Source organism: Gallus gallus, chromosome 8 (genome assembly GCF_016699485.2).
Source record: "Gallus gallus isolate bGalGal1 chromosome 8, bGalGal1.mat.broiler.GRCg7b, whole genome shotgun sequence".
In the NCBI taxonomy this organism is placed as follows: domain Eukaryota; kingdom Metazoa; phylum Chordata; class Aves; order Galliformes; family Phasianidae; genus Gallus; species Gallus gallus.
Genome location: NC_052539.1, coordinates 13,966,507 through 13,985,032, shown reverse-complemented (window position 1 = coordinate 13,985,032; position 18,526 = coordinate 13,966,507). Strand labels below are relative to the sequence as shown.

Below are 18,526 nucleotides of genomic sequence, written 5' to 3'. Positions count from 1 at the left end.
GTACATTTCTCCAATGAAGAAAAAAAAAAAAAAAAAGGAGATATTAAAACATTTTGTCTTTGAATTTAAAGTTGTCTGTGGTGACAAATTCATCATGGCATGTTTGTTCCTAAAATTTGGGTTAGCAGGAGGTCTCAAGATTATTCATTAGAGGCCCAGAGTGGAGCGTGTATGTAATGGATACACACGAAAATGCTCAACTTCTGGAATGCTTCCTGCATGGACACCACAGCAGGTTCTCTCTGCCAAGTAATGCTTTTGTGGATGCAAAGTACGTTCTTTTGTTTTAAATGTATGCCTTCTGTTGTTTCCTCAGGCACAGGCAATGAGCAGCAAACCTGACCTCCTAGAACTAATTTTTAATGCAATAGAAAAAAATATAAATAATGAAAATAGCTGCTTTCTTCTTGTAGCTGTGGATACGTTGTTGGACTCTGCAGACGTGAAGGAGTTGGTAGGTTTTGCAACATGCAGCATTTGTAGGACAAAGTACTCAAGTATTTACACTTCAGAGTTCCAGTTGAATGATGTAGTCTGAATTCAGGTGGCACAGTCCTGCAGCTGGGCAGAAAAGCATCTGCATAAATGCAAAGGCCTGCTGCTCATCTGCCTAAAATATTGGCATTTATTTAGTGGTCATTAACACTTTCTTCTTTTAAGGAGAAATACTATATATGGCAATAACAATGTCTATTTCTGAGAATGTAAGTCCCACGGGCATTATTGCTCTGGTGATCTTTACTGTTGCCTTAAATTTGTCATGAGGAAAATCTTAGCAAAATGTTGCATTATGTGAAAGTTAGAGAGTGAGGGAGCATAATTTGACTACGCATCTTTTTCCCCTCTTTTGTAAAAGTCACAGCTATGACTTTTTTGTTAAAGACTTCTGAAGCAAGGACTGCCTGTCAATCAAGTGTGTGTTTTTTGGATGGGGGGAGGTGTCAGTGTGTCAGTCTCTGTCTAAGATGTCATGTATGTTCCCTCAATCTAAATAACGAATAAGGATATTTAAACTGTGATTGGCTGGGGATAATTCATGAATAATATGACATACTGATTAAAATCCAGAATGATGCTACAAGCAAAGAATGAAAAATAAATGCAAAATGAATTACTGCAATCTGGTGCTATTGTAGATCTTGGTAAAAGCAATGAAAATTTAATCAGATACATTATTTTTCCCTGGAGTATTTGACCTTGTTGTGACACAGCTGACAGTAAAGAGCTATTAAGGGGTTCATTAAAAAAAAAATAGGAAAAGGAAGAAGAAAAAAATAGGAATGTAGTGTTTTCTAGTGCTTTAGTCTGCCTTGAAGTGATTTGATGTCAAAGTATTGTAAAAATTACCATGGTGGGCAAAAATCCTTCAAAAACAGCATCTCCATCTACCAGGCCATTATAAAATATAAGTGATGACATCATTGATCTAGCTTAGGGAGTAAGTAGATTCTGAAAGGAATAATGACTGGTTGCTATGACAATATGCCTCTCGCCAGCTGCTGATTTGTTACTTGAACACAGGGTTTTACGTGCAAGATCCAGGCTCTGCGTGATAAGCTCTGGGTCTTCCTGGTTCAGTCTTTTTATGCTGTTCGTCACACAGAAGGCTGGAAGCTGATGAGGCCAGACCATCAACAGAAAATACAAGCAGGTATGTCTGGCATCAACTGGCATTAGAATTTTTTAGTAATCTGTTTAGCAGATAGAATGTAGGTGGTATTGTGGAGCCAGAGACAAATCAAAGCACGATTTGTCATGCTTTGGGTTTCTGAAATGTTATTTTAGAATAGATGCACGATAGCATGCTTAGGGAGTTTCAAACATGGAAATCACTGAGTCTCCCCTGCTTTTATTTTCAGGAGAGTATATACTAGGAAGCAGAAATATCTAGATAGATTCTACTCTTGTTTACAGCTACTCTAAATCACTTAAAATACTGCAGTGGGATTAAAAGCCTCATCTGTCTCATTTTTAAGGAGATAAGCACCGTGGAAATATTACATGTACACAAAACAGATGATCCGTTCTATGAATTCCGTCTCTGTCCTTTATCTTATTCTACATAATGCATAAATTTTGCTTGTCTCTTGCATAATGCTTCTCTCGGGCTCCGGGAGTAAACGCAGCCAGCTTGCCTTCACAGTTGATTGGTATTGTGACATTGTGTGTGCTACTGCAGAGAGCCCCTAAGGAGCTGCACAGCGTTCGCTAAAAATTGTAGCAGGCAGCACTCCCAACAAAAAGGAGTTTTTGTTCTGTGTGTCTCTTTGTTTTGAAGCCCATGAGTATCCTGAGGGTGCGGAACCGACCACGGAGTTTGGGCTGCGGCTGAACGCTAGCTTTGATGGCACAATGTTATAACAGGAAAGGATGTTTAAGACCTCTTTAAAATCAAAGCAGTTTTGATTCAAAGATGGTAAACATTTCAGTGTTCTTTTTGTTAAAGACTTCGGGAGCCAGACCATGGGAGCTGCTTGTGCCGACAGGCTGGTGACAGTTTTATTGCAGAATTACAGCACGCTGAGAGAAAGATGCAGCGTCAGTCTTGGAGCGTGATTTTGGGGTGTAGTCAAATAAGGTCTCACTGCTACTGGAGAAAACAGATTTATGATTGTTCTTCTCTGGATTATGAAGTTCAGAAGCTAAGGAGCTGGCTTCAGAAAAGAGAAGGGTCTGCTTGCTTTGTTCATGTTTGTTCCCTTATTGTAAATAATGTTCAGACTGTTTTACACCAGTGCTTTCAATGTAAAACAAAATACTTAAGACTGAGGTGTGCCTTAGTTGTCCAAACTCCATCTTGCCAGATACTGTTTTGTTTTCTTCTAGATTAAACTGTAACCCCGAGTTACCATACATGTTATTTGTAAACAGTGAGGCTGCGTGAATTATCTGGTTTTAATTACAGGCAAGAAAAAAGAATCACTTAATACTGGTAGGCAAATTTTAATCTTCAAGTGAAATTGGGCTCAGATGATTTAAATCAATTTCTGTCTTAGAGATTTCTGGTGATGGAGGCGTGTCTTTTAGGATTTTAACCTATATAGAATGGGAGGGAACGCTGTAACAGGAGGAAGAATGCCACAAGAAGACAGATGATATTGTGGGCTTTATCATTCACAGTGTTTCTTGTGTTTTCTTAGGCACAGGTTTACATGGATTTTATCTTAATGTATTAGTATGTATTAAAGTGCAGAGTCATTGCTGGAAAAGGATTAGATCCCTGGGGTGCCATTTTCAGCATATCTTTTCTCGTATGATTTTTACAGTGCTACAGTTAAAAATATTTTTGTTATCTTAAATAAGAATTCAACAGAATTTTTGTTTCATTGTTACACACAGATGCATTTTGTGTGTGCACAAATAGGACATCAGAGCAGAGCACTGAATTATTAATGTTTTAGTAACATTGTTTTAAAGCTCTTTTTCAGCTGAAACATTTGGAAAAAAAATAAAAGGAAACCTTATTGATTGTGGGTCTGTACACTGGGCTATAAATATCCTTTTCTATTCTGTAAACTCAATTGATTTCAAAGCTTTATTGAAAAGCACTTCTCCCACGGAGTAGAACAGAAAAAAAAAAAAAGGCATTCAGTGCCTGCAAATTTCACATGACAATCACAGGGACAGCTCTCATGACATGCAGCTATATGCTATTTAGAGAGGCACTGTGACCTTACTGTGTACATTCAGATAATTTGGCTTTGCCTCTGTTGAAAATTAATATAATTTAGCTTATTGTAATCAATTTCCTATTTAAATAGTATAATTTAATCTATAATCAATAGTATATCACTTAGAAGTCACTGTAATTCTGACAGTCTGTCTTTTTTTGTACATTTTTATACACACTTTCAAAGGCCTCAGTACGCTTCAAGCATTACATGAGGTCAGATTGGATCAACAAAAGTGTTTTTTACTGTGGAGATACAGAAACAGAAGGGTTAAACAACTTGCTTTTGGCCGTGTGACATTACAGATATAACATTTCTCGTTCCAAACAGAAAACCATATTTTCCCATTTAACATTTCCCATGTCACCAAAATTAGCCTTCATAAAATAAAGATGAATTGCTTTCTGATTTCAAACAAGAGAAGGCTGAATTGTTCTGTCTTTCTTTTCTGCTAAATGGTCAGTAAAGGGCTTTTCTTTCTTACAGCTGCATTTGACAAGGGTGATGACAGAAGACTTGCCAAAAAACCTGTATTCACTAGCTCTCAGGTAAACTTCATCTCCAAACATGAGAAGTACTCAGATGCTTGAAAACATAACTCTTCATTATTTATTTTATATTCAATATTACTTTATCAAATTTAATGAACAGACCTTCCTTTTGGAGAACTTGTATTCCATGGGTGAACTTCACTTTCTGCACTATCACTGATGTCCGCTGTTTTGAAACCTTTTAGGACTCAGCTTTATGCAGATAAGCTCAAATAAAAGATAGGAATTTGTGTTCAGAATCTCACATTCCCCTGTTGCTATGTAATGAAAGTGATCTGTTTCCCAGAGCAAATGGTTTGCTCCTGAGCTAATGAATCTGTGCTGTTGTCACAGCCATGGCAGCACTGCGTCTGTTCACTCCCTGCCCTGAAAAAATGTTCCTTTGGCCTCAACAACGCTTCTGTTGAGATTCACACTCAAAGTTACGTTACTGTTTAGTAGAAGAGGAGTGTGGGTTTCATATGATTTGATGATCCTGGATACAGTGTAATTACATGAAGATTCCATTTTATGTACTTAATTCTCCATCTTTCAGGCTTTATTTGAGAGTGAGGATAATTACTGTCACTTCTCTGGGTGGATACACTGTTTGGTAATGGCTAAGGAAGAATCACCTGAATTTTAAACTAATTCTTGTGTCTGCAGTAATGTATAGCCTTTATTCCTCTTTGGAAAATATGTGTATGTAGCTCAAAAAAAAGTTTTCTTCCATCAGCAGGCACTGGTAATACACATAAAACAGACAAGTCTGTCTGAAGACTTTTTTTTTTAAACTTTGAAAGGCAGCAACCTGAGCTGAAAATACAGATTTCAAAAATGATTTCACTTGTGAAGCTTGTTTCAGATTCCTGTGCTACTCATGAAAGAGCTGTTTCAGAAATTAAAGATTACCGTTGTTTAGTGTGATAAATTTCTTCTGTTTTCTTTCTGATGCTTTTTCTCTAGCTAAATAAAGCCATCACTGAATTGTCTGGTAAAAGGAATACTTCTTCTTGGACAGAACACGGAAAGAAAGATTGCTGGGGAGATTCTCCCACTAATCGGGATAAAATGAAATCTGATGGATTAGGAGCATCTGGACATGCATCAAGCACCAATAGAAACGTTGCTAATAAGACTTCAAAGCATGAGGATGTAAAGGCAAAAGATGGCAAAAAAACAGTTTCCAAGCTTAATAAAGATTTAAAACCTGGGGAAAAAGCTGCTTCACCAAAGGCTAGAGCTGTAATAAAAACAAAAATAGAAAATAATGGAAATGCAAAGGCTGAAAGCATGCTTGCCAAGCAAGATGCTGAAAAGACAACAACTTCAAGTGGGCAAAAAAATTCAGGAAGTGTCAAAGGATTAAAGAACCATGAAGGAAAAATAGCAGGTGCCAGACCTAAAGTGCTGACGGTAACCTCAGGTGTGCCCGTCAAAACAAAGCCATTAAAAAAAACCACTGGGAAGGAATCTCCATCCACTGCAACTGCAGCAGGAACTGTCACCAAGTTAACAAACTCCAGCATAGATATCCAGGCTGCCAGTGAACAGACAGAAGAATCCAAAGAGGAAAAAATAGCAGAAGAAGGAAAAAAACATACTGGTAATTTATGTTTATAGATATAGATATTTTTTTAACCCAAAAAGTCTTCTGAGTTGTCCCAGGTTGTCCCACTGACAAACTCCCTGGGGAAGCCTTAGAAGAAAACTATAGATTGATAAAGTCCCCTTCTTTCCCTGTAAGTGAACATTAACTCCAGAAAATAGTATACTATTATATAGTTTACTAATTTGTATATTATAGGTATACTAGTAGAATATTAAATTAATATACCATGTTTTTAAAAAGTCTGTCCTCAACTGATATCCATATAAAATGTTCTAAGTTTTACAGGTTTAGCATTGATCTGATTTTCACATTGATCTGATTTTCAATTGCTGACCTTCGTATACTAGATATTTTTTTCAGTGATATGCATTGCATTTTATCTGATAATTAAATTTGCATTTACTTTACAACAGTGATAACAAAGCCTTCTTTGAAGACGTCAAATGGAGTTGCCAACAAAAAAAAAAAGGCTGATCTTGAAGTTAATGTCACAACAAGCAGGTTTGTTAGAAATCAGCACGGTGGGTTTTGTTGGTGCATGCATGCTTCTGAACTGGTATTTTTTCAGTTGAACTGTTACACTTGCTTTTAAGTCAGCCTGTTCTTCTTACCCTGAGAATATTTCAGAATGACTGTCTATCACATGTTATTAACAAAATATTGATTTAGTGATTGGAGCTATTATGAAAAATTGGCTTGGTTTTTCTATTGGATTTTTTTCATGCTGGTTGTTTGAATGTTGTTATAGGTCATTCAGAATTCTGCATACTGGAACAGTTTATGACTACACAAAGTGTTGTAAAATTATCATTTTGGGGATAGCTTAGACTGAGCTGCAAAAACACTGGCCAGGAAGTATTTCAAACACTGTGAAAAATTACACTGGTCATTTGTATTTCAATATATGAGTGTGTATGTGTGCCTGTATGCATATATGCACATGTATAAGTGAATGTACATTTTCTTTCCAAAAAAAAAGTATGCCTTCTAGGTTGGATTTTCAATGGTTTTATGTATGTGTATAGATTTAAACACATATACTGCTTGTTTAAATATTATCAAATATTGCTAATCTTTAGCTTGAAAATAATGCAGGTGACTTCTTTGCAGTCTAACAAAAAAAACAGCTGGAAAAGCGTCCAATGAACAAAATGCACAAGCTGTTCTAAAGAAGAAAGGAAATGGGAGCAGCAATGTTGCAGCACAACAGAAGGCTCAGGACACACCTACCCATTCTCCCAAGAACCAAGGTATAGTTTCATATTGCAATGAAACAGCCCTCTGTTTGTGGTTTTTCATTTTTAGTGCAAGCACTGGCAAAATCTTGTGAGCAATTCTGTTTTCCATATTTCACTTTTGGTGACAGCCCTAACCACTGAAACGTATCCAAGTGTCAATTTTAAAACACTTAAAGAGACAGCCTTCAGTTCCACTTGTTGTTTTCTTCTGCTTGTTTAATCTGCTTTGCGGAGCCTTTTACTTGTAGTTACCTTGCACCACTGCACTTAAGAACTAGCATTATGTTCAACCAAAATCTGTAGGTCAAGCGTTTATAATAAGCACGGAAGATCAGGACTGCAGACAGCTTCATGAAGCGTCAGTTTATGCCACCCTTTTTTGTTGATGCCCCCCAGCAGTCACTCCACTGATGCTGACCTGCCTCAAACTAATTTCAACCACAAGTGTGGGAAATGACTTTATAGAGCACAGAGAGGAAGCTCAGCATTACAGAGCTGTTCTTAATCTCGTTTGAAGCTGGCACTCGCCAAAAGGGGTAGGAAAGTGTGTTCAAGTTACATTATCTTACATACATTATGATACAGAAAATGTAGGTCCTGTCAGTTTATGGTCATTAGAGATCTTGCAGCATTGTGAGGCAGAGCAGGGATATTAATTCTGGTATTCTAATCACATTATAACTAATGTAGTTATTTTCTGCCTACTTTCATTTCCTGTACAATATAAATTAAATACAGTACTCATCACTTCCTGCGCTAAAATGCTGTGCATGTGCAGTGTTTTTATCCCTATCAGATAGTTGCTGCTTTCTGCTTCTGCTTCAGTGATAGCTTCTTCAGCAACGGGTCAAATTCCTTTGTCTACAAAGTGCTTTAGTTCCAAAGATGGTATGTTAAATACAAGATGCTATTTTCATCTCACGTTTATATTTAAGATCTGTACTCTTAGTGCTTTAACAAGCTTTCAATCCCCTAGTTGCACAAAAACCTGAATAACCCGCTTCTCAACAAAAATACACAGAAATAAGTTGAGTGCATAAATGTTAACTAAAATGTACAATCTTTATTTATTAATTTATTTTACTGCTTGCTAGGAACTGTGGGGGAGTCACCAAACTCATTGAAATCAGGAGTGTCTCCAAAACATAATGAAGAAAGAAATGTGGCACAACATCTGGTTCAGACAACGCCCCCAGAAAAACATCCTTCAGCCAAGAAGAAAAGTATTAAGCCATCACAAACACCTGTAGCAAAAGCCACTGCAAAAACAGTAACACCCAAAGCTCAAGCTCTGTTAAAGCATAGTGAGATAACAAACAATAAAGACCCAAAACCAAAAACAGCTGGGCAATCTGTATTAAAATCTCAGTCCTCTACCCCAAAACATTCAAGGAGCGAATCTCCTGTTGTCCAGAAGAATACACACACCTCTGAGCACAGAAATCTAGGACAGAAACTTGGAAAAAATGCAGCTGATGTGGCAACTGTTAAGCCTCATGACAACAATGAATGCAGTTCTGCAAAGCAAAGCGAATGTCTGAAATCAGTGATGGGAGGTAGTAGAGAAGATGAGCTCTTGGCATCTTGTCAACCTGATAAACAAAAATTATTGGATCCTGAAGATGGAGAATACAAAATACAATCAAAATCTCCTTTAGTTATAGGAGAAACAGTTTCTAAATTGCATGATTCACTGCAAAATGAAATGGAAGCAAGAGAAATCTGTGGGGATCAGGCTGAAATTAATCAGAATAAAGACAGAAATGTAGCTGATAATACTGCTGAATTTTGCTGTAATGCACAGTCTACCAGTGATGGATACGCAGACTTTTCCAAGGAAACAAATCAAAATGCTGCTACTTCACAAGAATTGGTAGAACAGTCAAAAGTAAAAAAAGTCTGTATGGAACAAAGTGATCAATTAAGCACTGATACGGGTTTTAACCATGGTGAAAATATTTTACCACGCTTTTCCAAAGGGATAACTAATAAAGAGGATGTAACATCACCTCCTCAGATTCACATGGAGGGATTTTGTCCAGCTGATGAGTCATGTGGTACATCAGCCTTGCCTGAATACAAATTAGTTACAGTAGATTTAGATGATGTTTCAAAACGTTCCATAGAACAAATAAGAGACAAATGTTCACATAACTACATAGAGTCTGTTGAGCCCACAGAAATGCCAGAAAACCATGAAAATGCAGAAATTCCCTTTGTGGACCACTGGAATACTGGTGCACTAGATCCAAAAGAGAGTCCTGAGTCAGATACTGGCAGTGCAACCACATCCTCTGATGATATAAAACCAAGATCAGAAGATTATGATGCTGGAGGCTCTCAAGATGATGAAGGATCCAATGAGAGAGGGATTTCTAAATGTAGCACCATGTTATGCCATGATTTTCTTGGAAGAAGCAGCAGCGACACCAGTACACCTGAAGAATTAAAAATTTATGACAGCAGCCTTAGAATAGAAGTCAAAATGAAAAAAGAAGGCTCTGATCTCTTCCGTGTTAATTCAACAAGTGATGATGAAATACCAAGAAAAAAATCTGAAATTTGGTCTCATCAAGAAAGTGCAAGGAACAGTACCAGAGAAACAGAGAATTCTACTTTTGGCAATGCACAGTTTACTCAGGAAGCAGACCAAGTTTCTTCTTCTGCTGATGAAACAGAAGATGACAGATCTGAACCAGAAAATGTTGCAGGAAACATTCTTTCATCAAATGTTCCTCCTCAGCAGTTCCAAGGAATCGATAATTTAGCTTTTGAAGATGCAACAGAAAATGCTACTGCAAGTCAAGAGTTTTCTAAAACTAAAGGTTTCAAACGATCTGTTTTACTTTCAGTAGATGAATGTGAAGAATTGGGATCTGATGATAGAGTGGAAACTCACACTTCACATCAGCATTCAATAGATTCTCTTACTCCTTCAGACGTATTTGACAGTGTTTCTCAGGAGCACCATGGAAAGACTTTTTACTCAAGATACTCATTGGAAATTGAAGATGGATTGTTGGATTGCAAACAGCCTAAGGATCAAGACAGCAGAATGGATGAAAATGAAAGTTCTCTCCAACATCTTCATGGTACTGAAACCCCAGGGAAGGAGGATAAAGGTACTTTAGTGGCTGAAGCCAACTGTGCAGAGGAAGTACACTCAGCAGCTAGTCCTTGTCCAGGGGAAAATGAAAAAGTAAACACAAAGAATGAAGTGGCTACTGAATTTCGACAGTGCAATAAATACTTAGACAGTGATGCAAAATCTCAAGAAAGACCATGTCATCTGAATCTTCATCAAAGAGAAAGTAATGCTGATGTGCAAAAGAGCAACTCTACAAAACCTGTAGAAGCCAGTAAGAATCAGATACTGACTCAGGAAGGCCAAGTGAGAGACAGTCAACCAGCACCTACTGAATACGATAATACTGATTTACTTCCAGGTAATGTACAGAAATAGAAACATTCAGTCGTTCAAAAGCAAATTACTAGGGAAATCTTTGGCAATTTGTCTGGGATTGAATCCTGAACTGAAGTAATTTTGGCTAAAATTACATTAATCTAAATATTTTTTAAGTATTTCACTTTGGTTCAGAATGATTGTCTGTCTGAAATATCCGTAAATACTGTGCTGTTCAATGAGAAACGTTGAAAGAAATTTTAATGTAATGCTAAAAGAAAGATTGGATGCAGATTTCTGTACTTTTTTTTGATCCAATCTAACATTGACAGCATCTGATGGAAACTTAGTATTTGTTTTGTCTGCTTGACAACATATAGTATGTCTGAATGGGATGTGCAATAACTACAGTAATAACCTTAACGAAAGCGCACTGAACTGTTTACCTGAACAGCTATATGCATTACTGTTGTAATTTATTTATTTATATATTTTACATAAATTTGGATCCTTCTCCCACTGAATATAACTATTTGCCATATACATCAGTGGGAGCAGGTTTGAATTCTGACTTAGAGCTTTTGAGATGTCTACAATTCTGAATTTTACCAGTAAAAGCTTATTTCCTAAAATAGAGATTATACTGAGAACCGATACTTATACAAAGAAAAGTTCTAATATGTTTCATGTGGCTAGATGGAATACTTGTCTAGTTGTTTTGTGTTTTGTCTTCTTTATACCAGTAATTCAGTCTGTTTATCTCATCAAAAATATACAATAGTGTTATCAACTATTGTGTATTCAAGAGTAATGAAAAAATGATGATGATCTATGTTCAGCCAGACTACATAAAAAGAAGACATTAAAAGCTGTACTTTTTTTTTTTTGAAGTTTGCTTGCCCTTGCCTGCAGCTGCCCTTGCATGTGCAATGTAGAAATAAGCCTGTGGATAAACTATTTTGTTTTTAATTCTTTTCTAAGCTGACATAGCTTAAGTCACCATACAGTAATCATTCTCTATTAATTCTCTCCATGCACCTCCCGGTCTAAATTTAATTTATGTAGTAAATGAGAAATTTCATGTGCATTAAATGTGTATTTACATTGTCATTTTCTGTATCAGAAACTTAATTATGGAGGTTATTGTTAATTACCAGTGGTGATCGCTGCTTTAACTTAATTTATAAACCATACTTTGTTTTTTATATAGGAAATAAATGCCTAAAATTTTGTCAATTTTGTATAACCCTCCATCAGTCCCTTTATAACCTGGTTGGATTATCTTTCCTGAATGAGTTAAATTTTGCTCTACACAGCCCTTGAGGGGAGGATCATCTGCAATTTTTACATTGTACAGTATTGTGAATTATTTCAGGAGACATAGATGATTATGACACAATGGCACAAACCTGCATGTATGAGCACCGGCCTTCAAAAACCCTTTCTCCAATATATGAGATGGATGTTGGAGAAGCAATTGAGCAGAGGATGGATTCAGAAACAGCAGTTCTTGATGTGGATTTTGAAGATCAGCAGTTTGCAGAACAGGATTGGACTCTTCTCAGGCAACTGTTATCTGAGCAGGACTCAAACATAGGTTTCAAAAACTCTGTTCCTGAAGACCTTAACTTAGCACAATGTCTAATCAATCAGACGCTGTTTCTGGCACGAGATGGTTCGAATCCTCAGGGTACATCACAAGTTGACACATTCAGTAGGTGGACTGAACTAATGTCTCCACTTGATGATTCTTCAGCAAGCATTACAGTGGCAAGCTTTTCATCTGAAGACTGTTCTTCCCCTCAAGGGGAATGGACAATTCTTGAACTGGAAACTCATCATTAAGGTGATCAACTCTTTGCAACTAACTCCAACCTGTTCCCCAAATCTATTTTTGATGTGTTGTTTCCATACAGTGAAATACTGCATCAGTCAAGAACAAGCAATTCTTGGTACTGAGGCAATCTTTCTGATATAATGAGGTAAATATGTTAATTTATAATCTAGATTTAATTGCAAGTACAGAAATTTTTCAAGTCTTAACCGTATGTCTTTTCTAAATGAACTTTGAGCATGTATTTTCTAGAATTGTTAGAAAAATTAGATGACATGAAAGAAAGATCTTGGTTTCCTCTCTGCTTTTATCTTCCTTTTGGCCTCTCAGTATGCTCATTGAGCAAGAACTTAAAGATAACTGCACCTTTAGTAGGGTTACTCCCTTTTTTTCCCCTCCCTCTCTATATGGTGACTTCATTCTACAACAATAAAGATTCAGAATGGTTCTGTCAAAGGGTCATGTGTGCCAACACTGCTTTTAATACTAGAAACATATTTTTGTTCACAGAAGAGGCTTCAATGGGAATCCTCTTTGGGCTTACGAATATGGACAGCTTGTTTCATCTGTTGCTGCCAGATTTCATATTTTATTACTTCTTGTTTGCTTTGTTTGCAAGTTTCTAATTTTTTAATGTTATTTCCTTTAAATAGAGGGATTCAAAGGGTCTGTGCTAGAGGAAGGGCATCGTTTCTTTCTTGAAAATGTACTTATTTAATTTTTTTTTTAGTGGCATAGTCCATTAATTCAGAGGAGGTGAGAGAATGCTGCTCCTATTTGAAAAACAGCATGTCTGATACTTGTAAAAGTATACATTTCATTTCAAGTCCTGGTAGAAATTATCTGGTCTGGTAACTTGTCTTTCACGCAGTTGAAAACCTGAAGATGAAGTATTCTATCTCCTCTTAGTCACCAAGAGGAAAAGTGCCTTCATAAGAGCCATGTGGCAGTAAAAGGCTACTGACGTGTTTTTTTAATTGAAACTGTTTAATTGAAACGCACAACGTGTTCTGACCATAACCACTGGTAATAAGGTCAGTTTTGCAAGCTTTTGTGTAACTCTGACAGTGCACCTTAATTTTGTTTGGGAACTTCATTTATTTTTGTTTCACGGTCAGAAACTCTCAGCTGTGTCAAAATATGACTAAAGACATCTAACTTGTCTTATCTTTGGATTTGACATAATAAAGAGCTCTGAGGCAAAACATCTACTCAAGAATGCCACTTTGTTGCATTTCTGACACAGAAGCAAAGTAATGTTTTCCACAAAATAACTGAAGGAGGAAATTAGGTCATTCTTTAACATCAAGAAGGCAGGGAGAAAAAACTAGTTTTCCTTTTTGTTTGACAGTGGACTTAAAAACCCATGGAAGAAAGATATTCAGTGTGATAATAAAAACCTTTCACCTACCAATTATTTAACTACTTACTGAATTGAAAAATAACTGACAGCTGGCACACAAAGCTTCACATTTGTTGTGCTGGAATACAATCAAATTACAGGGTTGTGGGTGGGTTGTGTTTGTATTTACTTTTTCAGCTGTAGTATGAAAATTAAGTCAGATTCTCAAGTCTCCACTGTTGTTGGTGCTATTCCTGCAATAGTTTTGCAGTAGAGCAGTGCTGAGGATTTGGTGTGTTGTTCAGTTGATGTATGTGGAAGAACAGAATTCAGCTCCCACAGCCACACAGTCTCTGTAGAAGTAGCAGGAAGAGAAAGCCATATTGTTTTTAATTCATACTACCAGACTGCCAGTGATCCTTAATCAGACCAGTATCCCAGTGGCTAGACATTGTACAAACACAGAATGAAAGCAGGGACTTCCACAGAGTGGTTATAATCCAAGTTAAGACAAAAGATTTTAAAAAAACAACATAGGTGGAAAAGTAAAATCAGAGTCAATATTTGCCCATCTGATTAGCAATGGTTTCAGTGCACCATCAGCTTGAATACCTTTTCTTTTCCTCTGTATTCGTTAGGGGAAGGCAAAATTGGAGGGTAAGATTTGAAGACCAGATAATGAGGGACAAATGCTTGAAAACTTAATAACAGCAATCAAAACTAGCATCATGGGTCCCAAGTAAATGGTAAGAGCTCCCAGTGACCTGGAAAGTGAGGACAGAGTATGTATACCTGATGAAATGGCAGAGGGGAATCAGTGATGATAATGAAAAGACAGCATAGTCACAGCTATTGCTAAGGAGTTCTCTTGACAGTAGTATTTTAAATGAATCAGAGCAGTAAAGTTGCTTTTGTCAAAACCTAAGATGAGAAAGGTACAGACAAAAGGTAATGCTGACAACTTACATAAAATTCAGTTAAATGAGGATAAAGATGCCTGTATCCTACAGGGAATAAGGAAGCTGAGAAATCCAGAGAACAGGACTTAGAAACTATACAATGATGACCTGGGTTTGCCTATCCTGAATGACATTCTACCAAGTGAAAAACAACTGTTTAACTGTTTTTAGATGTTTCACATATATGGATGTATTAAGTTTAAAATAGGCTAGACCTTCAAAAGGTGATGTCAGTAGGTGTAATTACCATTCTTGCTTGGAAAGGAGGAGTCTAGATGGCACTGGAAAAGCTGATCTGACCCATTTTTACATATCAGTGCTAGCAAAATTGTTTTTGTGTAGCAAATCACATATTGTAGAGAAGAACAGCAAAAGCCAAGGCTGAATACTGAAAGCATTGAGGAAGGTGGAGGTTTTTCCATAGGATTTGCTCAAAACATAATTAGGGAAGCTAAGGAAAGTATTGAAGATGGGGACAGAAGTCAAATGAGGAAGGAATAGCTGTGTTGAGGTTGGGTAAGAAAATATTCCTAGGTGCAATCAAAAGGAGAGTCTGGCTTCCTTCAAAAGAATGGCCAGCAGATGACCATTGGGAAGAGTATGAGAGAATATTATGTTAAGATTTTCCTTCATGAAGAGATACATAACAGTTAGCAAAACACATCAGTTAATGTATTTACTTTGGGTTTTAAAGGCAGGAGATATTACATTCATAAAATAAAGCAAAAGAATGCAGTAAACAAACAATGCTCACATGAAACAGTTACTTCAGATAAAAATATGTACGTTATAATAAAATCTGAGTATTGTTGAAAAAGAGCAGTAATAAAGTTCAAGAAATATGGCTTGCTGGCAATATTTTTTAATTTCTGGTTAATATGTGACTTGACTGTACATGTTTAATAAACTTGTTCCACATTTTTCTTTGCAAGGTATTAGATCTACTTCAAAACAATACTGAACTCTCAGTTTTATTACTGGGAGGAACTAGTGGGCAAGGAACTTCCCATTTTTCTCACACGCACGCTGTCCATAATTTGAGTTCCCCTAACATTTTCTGTCTGTCTTTCAGGAAATATATAACAAAAATTAAAGCACCCTAATTACAGATTACAGGAGAGTATTTTAAAACTATGAATATGTCATCTGCAAAGTAATTGCTAGCATGCTCAGTCTACTTTGTTTCAGAAAATCTAAACCCTTGCATGAAGGAAGTAAGAACTGCTATTATGTTGTTCATCTGTTGCTCAGAACCAAGACATTTGAGTAGACGTAGTTTTGCTACTGCTAACATCAAAGGAAAAACTCCTGTTGACCTCAGCTGAAGCAGGTTCAGGACTTAGCTTTATTAAATGCATGTACTAGAAATGCTACTTTTCCAATATATGTATTTCACACTTTTCTGGTTTTTATTCTAACTTATAATATCTTACTATTGTAGATGTGACAAATTGCAGCTAGAAAGACTTCAATTTAGGAGTCATAATTGTATGTATTCTGTTAATATTTCATGACTGGAGTGATTTAACATTTGTACATTGATAAATGACATTCTTGCCAGGACTACGCGTGAACCGAGGACAAAAGCAGCAGCCCTGTTAGAACAGATGACTCCATGGAAATGGGCTTTTAGATTTGAAAATCCAATATAGATAGAAGCTTTAATCTCCTGTAGCAAATTCACAGTGGTTCCCAGCCATATCTTTTGAACACAAGCTACACAGACTGTTTTTGAAAAATAAACGTTACTGTGTTCAGTTTTGGAAGAGTCACAGCTCCAATCCATTCACTTAAAATGAAGCTTCCTATCATCAACTACTACATATGTTTAAGAAAACAAAACCTGCTACAGAGGAAGAGTATTTACATTAAAAGTGGCTCTCAATTTAAAAAAAAAAAACAATACTGGTTTCTTTCTTCTTTTTTTTTAACCTTTGATAACTATTAAGTGATTAAGCTATACAGGCATACATGCACACCTGTTTATTCTTGCCTTTGACCTTCCCTTTATACTTGCTGTGTAATCATCTGCCCTGTACAGTCAATTAGACTACAGTTCTGCAAATGTAAGTGAATGCACTTAAACATTTGCAGACTGGCTTTCAGGTTAATGTTCACTCCTCAGAAAGGGTAATGGAAGTGGCACTGGGGGCAGGCAACATGCATATTCATGTTATTATTTGTTACCTAACTTAATGAAGCTCTAATCCTGATCAGCCATCTGGAGGCAGTTAAAGTATGAGATAATTAATAATGGAAAGCCATTAAGTTGCTTCCTTAATCTCCTTGATTTATTGCTGGAGTTCCCAGCTCAGAAGACCATTCAGTTAGAGAAATCAAAGTTCTGAAATATAACATTTTGCATTATGTGCAACAAAAGATCTATTGCACTGTAAAATACAAATAGTGATCAGATCTTCAAGAACTGAAGCTTCAGTATTTGGGGCGGGAGGACCAAAACCGCAGAAACTGCATACAGTCAGCAAGGACATCAACAGTCAAAATAGTTTTTGCATGTTAACAGAAGATGACTTAAGCAAAGAGGAGCAAGTGAATACTCAGGTCAATCTGAACAGACTTGCATGTACAAACCCAGGGGCTGAGTCAATTACTCAGGGAGTTCATCAGATCTTATATTTATGCACACAAGTAAATGGGACATCGACATTTTCTCAGCTCCCGCTGAAGTTAGCATGACCAGCATCAGATCTGTATCAGTATCTGAATCAGGATATTTTAAAGTATCTGAACAGAAAGAATGATAACAAGAATAAAAGTTTGGCTTATATATCAACTTGAAACTGAGTAAGAGTGCAACAAATGACTGAAGTTCACATCCTCATACCTGCAATCTTTACTTAGTCCTCTGGTACCCTGGGTTTACTTTAATCAAACAGATGTGTGATTATCTCAAACTTGTGCTTAGTGAAATCAGTTCTTCACTTATTTTTTTCAATAATCCCCTTTGAATACGGCATGGCATCCTGTATCTCCATAGAATCATAGCAACATGCTGAAGATTAACATAACTGAACAAACCAGATTCAGTGTAGGTAGCATCAAAACTCTGTTACCTCCATAGAATGAAGTAGTTTTCACACCCATGAACATAAGACCCACCTCTAAGTGAAATCTTCTACCTGTAACAAAATCCCTCCCTACATTTCTGTGGTAGAGCAAGAAATTAAAATCCCTTGTTTTTGGACTATCATACTCCAGTAACTTAGATTAATCTTATATATGAGTAATAGGATGCAGTTAGAAAAAAAGTTCTGAGTCACTACCTGTAGTCCATGGCATTAAAACCCTCTTTATACTTTAACCATTCCATCTTTGGGAGACTAAGGGGCATGTTAAGTTCTCAAACTGAATGCTTGCATGTTTTCAACTTGCTTGCTTTCCAAACATCAATTAGGACTGTAGCTGGGACCCAAGTAACCATATTTCCAAGTGATTCCTTGTGAGCCCACCCTTCTGTTTCCAGAATCACTGTAAGGTTGTGCAGTACCACAAGCTTTCTTCCCCATGCTACATATTGGAGATTCTTAATTGATTTGTATATGACAGATGGAAATAATAAATCCTATGTGTAACTTAAATGCTGAGTCATTGTACTTCATTGAATATTGGCAGCAGCCCACACATTCATTTCTAGCTTTGTAAATTGAGAAAAATATGTTACTTTTTCTATCCATTCAGTGGACCTTTGGATCCATCTTTCTCCCCTTCAGCAGGGAAAAAACTACTTTCTCTTGGATCATATCAGAAGAGAACAAAACAGGTGATGGGTGTGAAGATAAAAGAAAAGAGTTCTCTTTAATACTCATGGAAGAAGATGAGTAGCTTTGTGACTGCCCGACAAAATCCAATATCAAAGGTGCTGATTCAGAATACACAGGATATGACCCAGGAATGTGCAGAGAAACATTAATTTCGT

The 18,526-nt window shown here is 36.7% G+C and overlaps 1 protein-coding gene across 1 annotated transcript in view; it reads left to right on the top strand.

Moving 5' to 3' along the window:
• The window catches only part of BTBD8 (BTB domain containing 8), a 37,070-nt gene extending 18,882 nt beyond the window's left edge, over nt 1-18,188 (top strand). The window contains exons 10-17 of the mRNA XM_046898229.1: nt 317-454; nt 1,522-1,651; nt 4,158-4,219; nt 5,168-5,807; nt 6,227-6,314; nt 6,924-7,063; nt 8,146-10,497; nt 11,830-18,188. Coding sequence (XP_046754185.1) covers nt 317-454; nt 1,522-1,651; nt 4,158-4,219; nt 5,168-5,807; nt 6,227-6,314; nt 6,924-7,063; nt 8,146-10,497; nt 11,830-12,299 — 4,020 coding nt within the window. The 3' untranslated portion in view covers nt 12,300-18,188. The remainder of the gene's footprint in view (nt 1-316; nt 455-1,521; nt 1,652-4,157; nt 4,220-5,167; nt 5,808-6,226; nt 6,315-6,923; nt 7,064-8,145; nt 10,498-11,829) is intronic.
• The last annotated feature ends 338 nt before the right edge of the window (nt 18,189-18,526 follow it).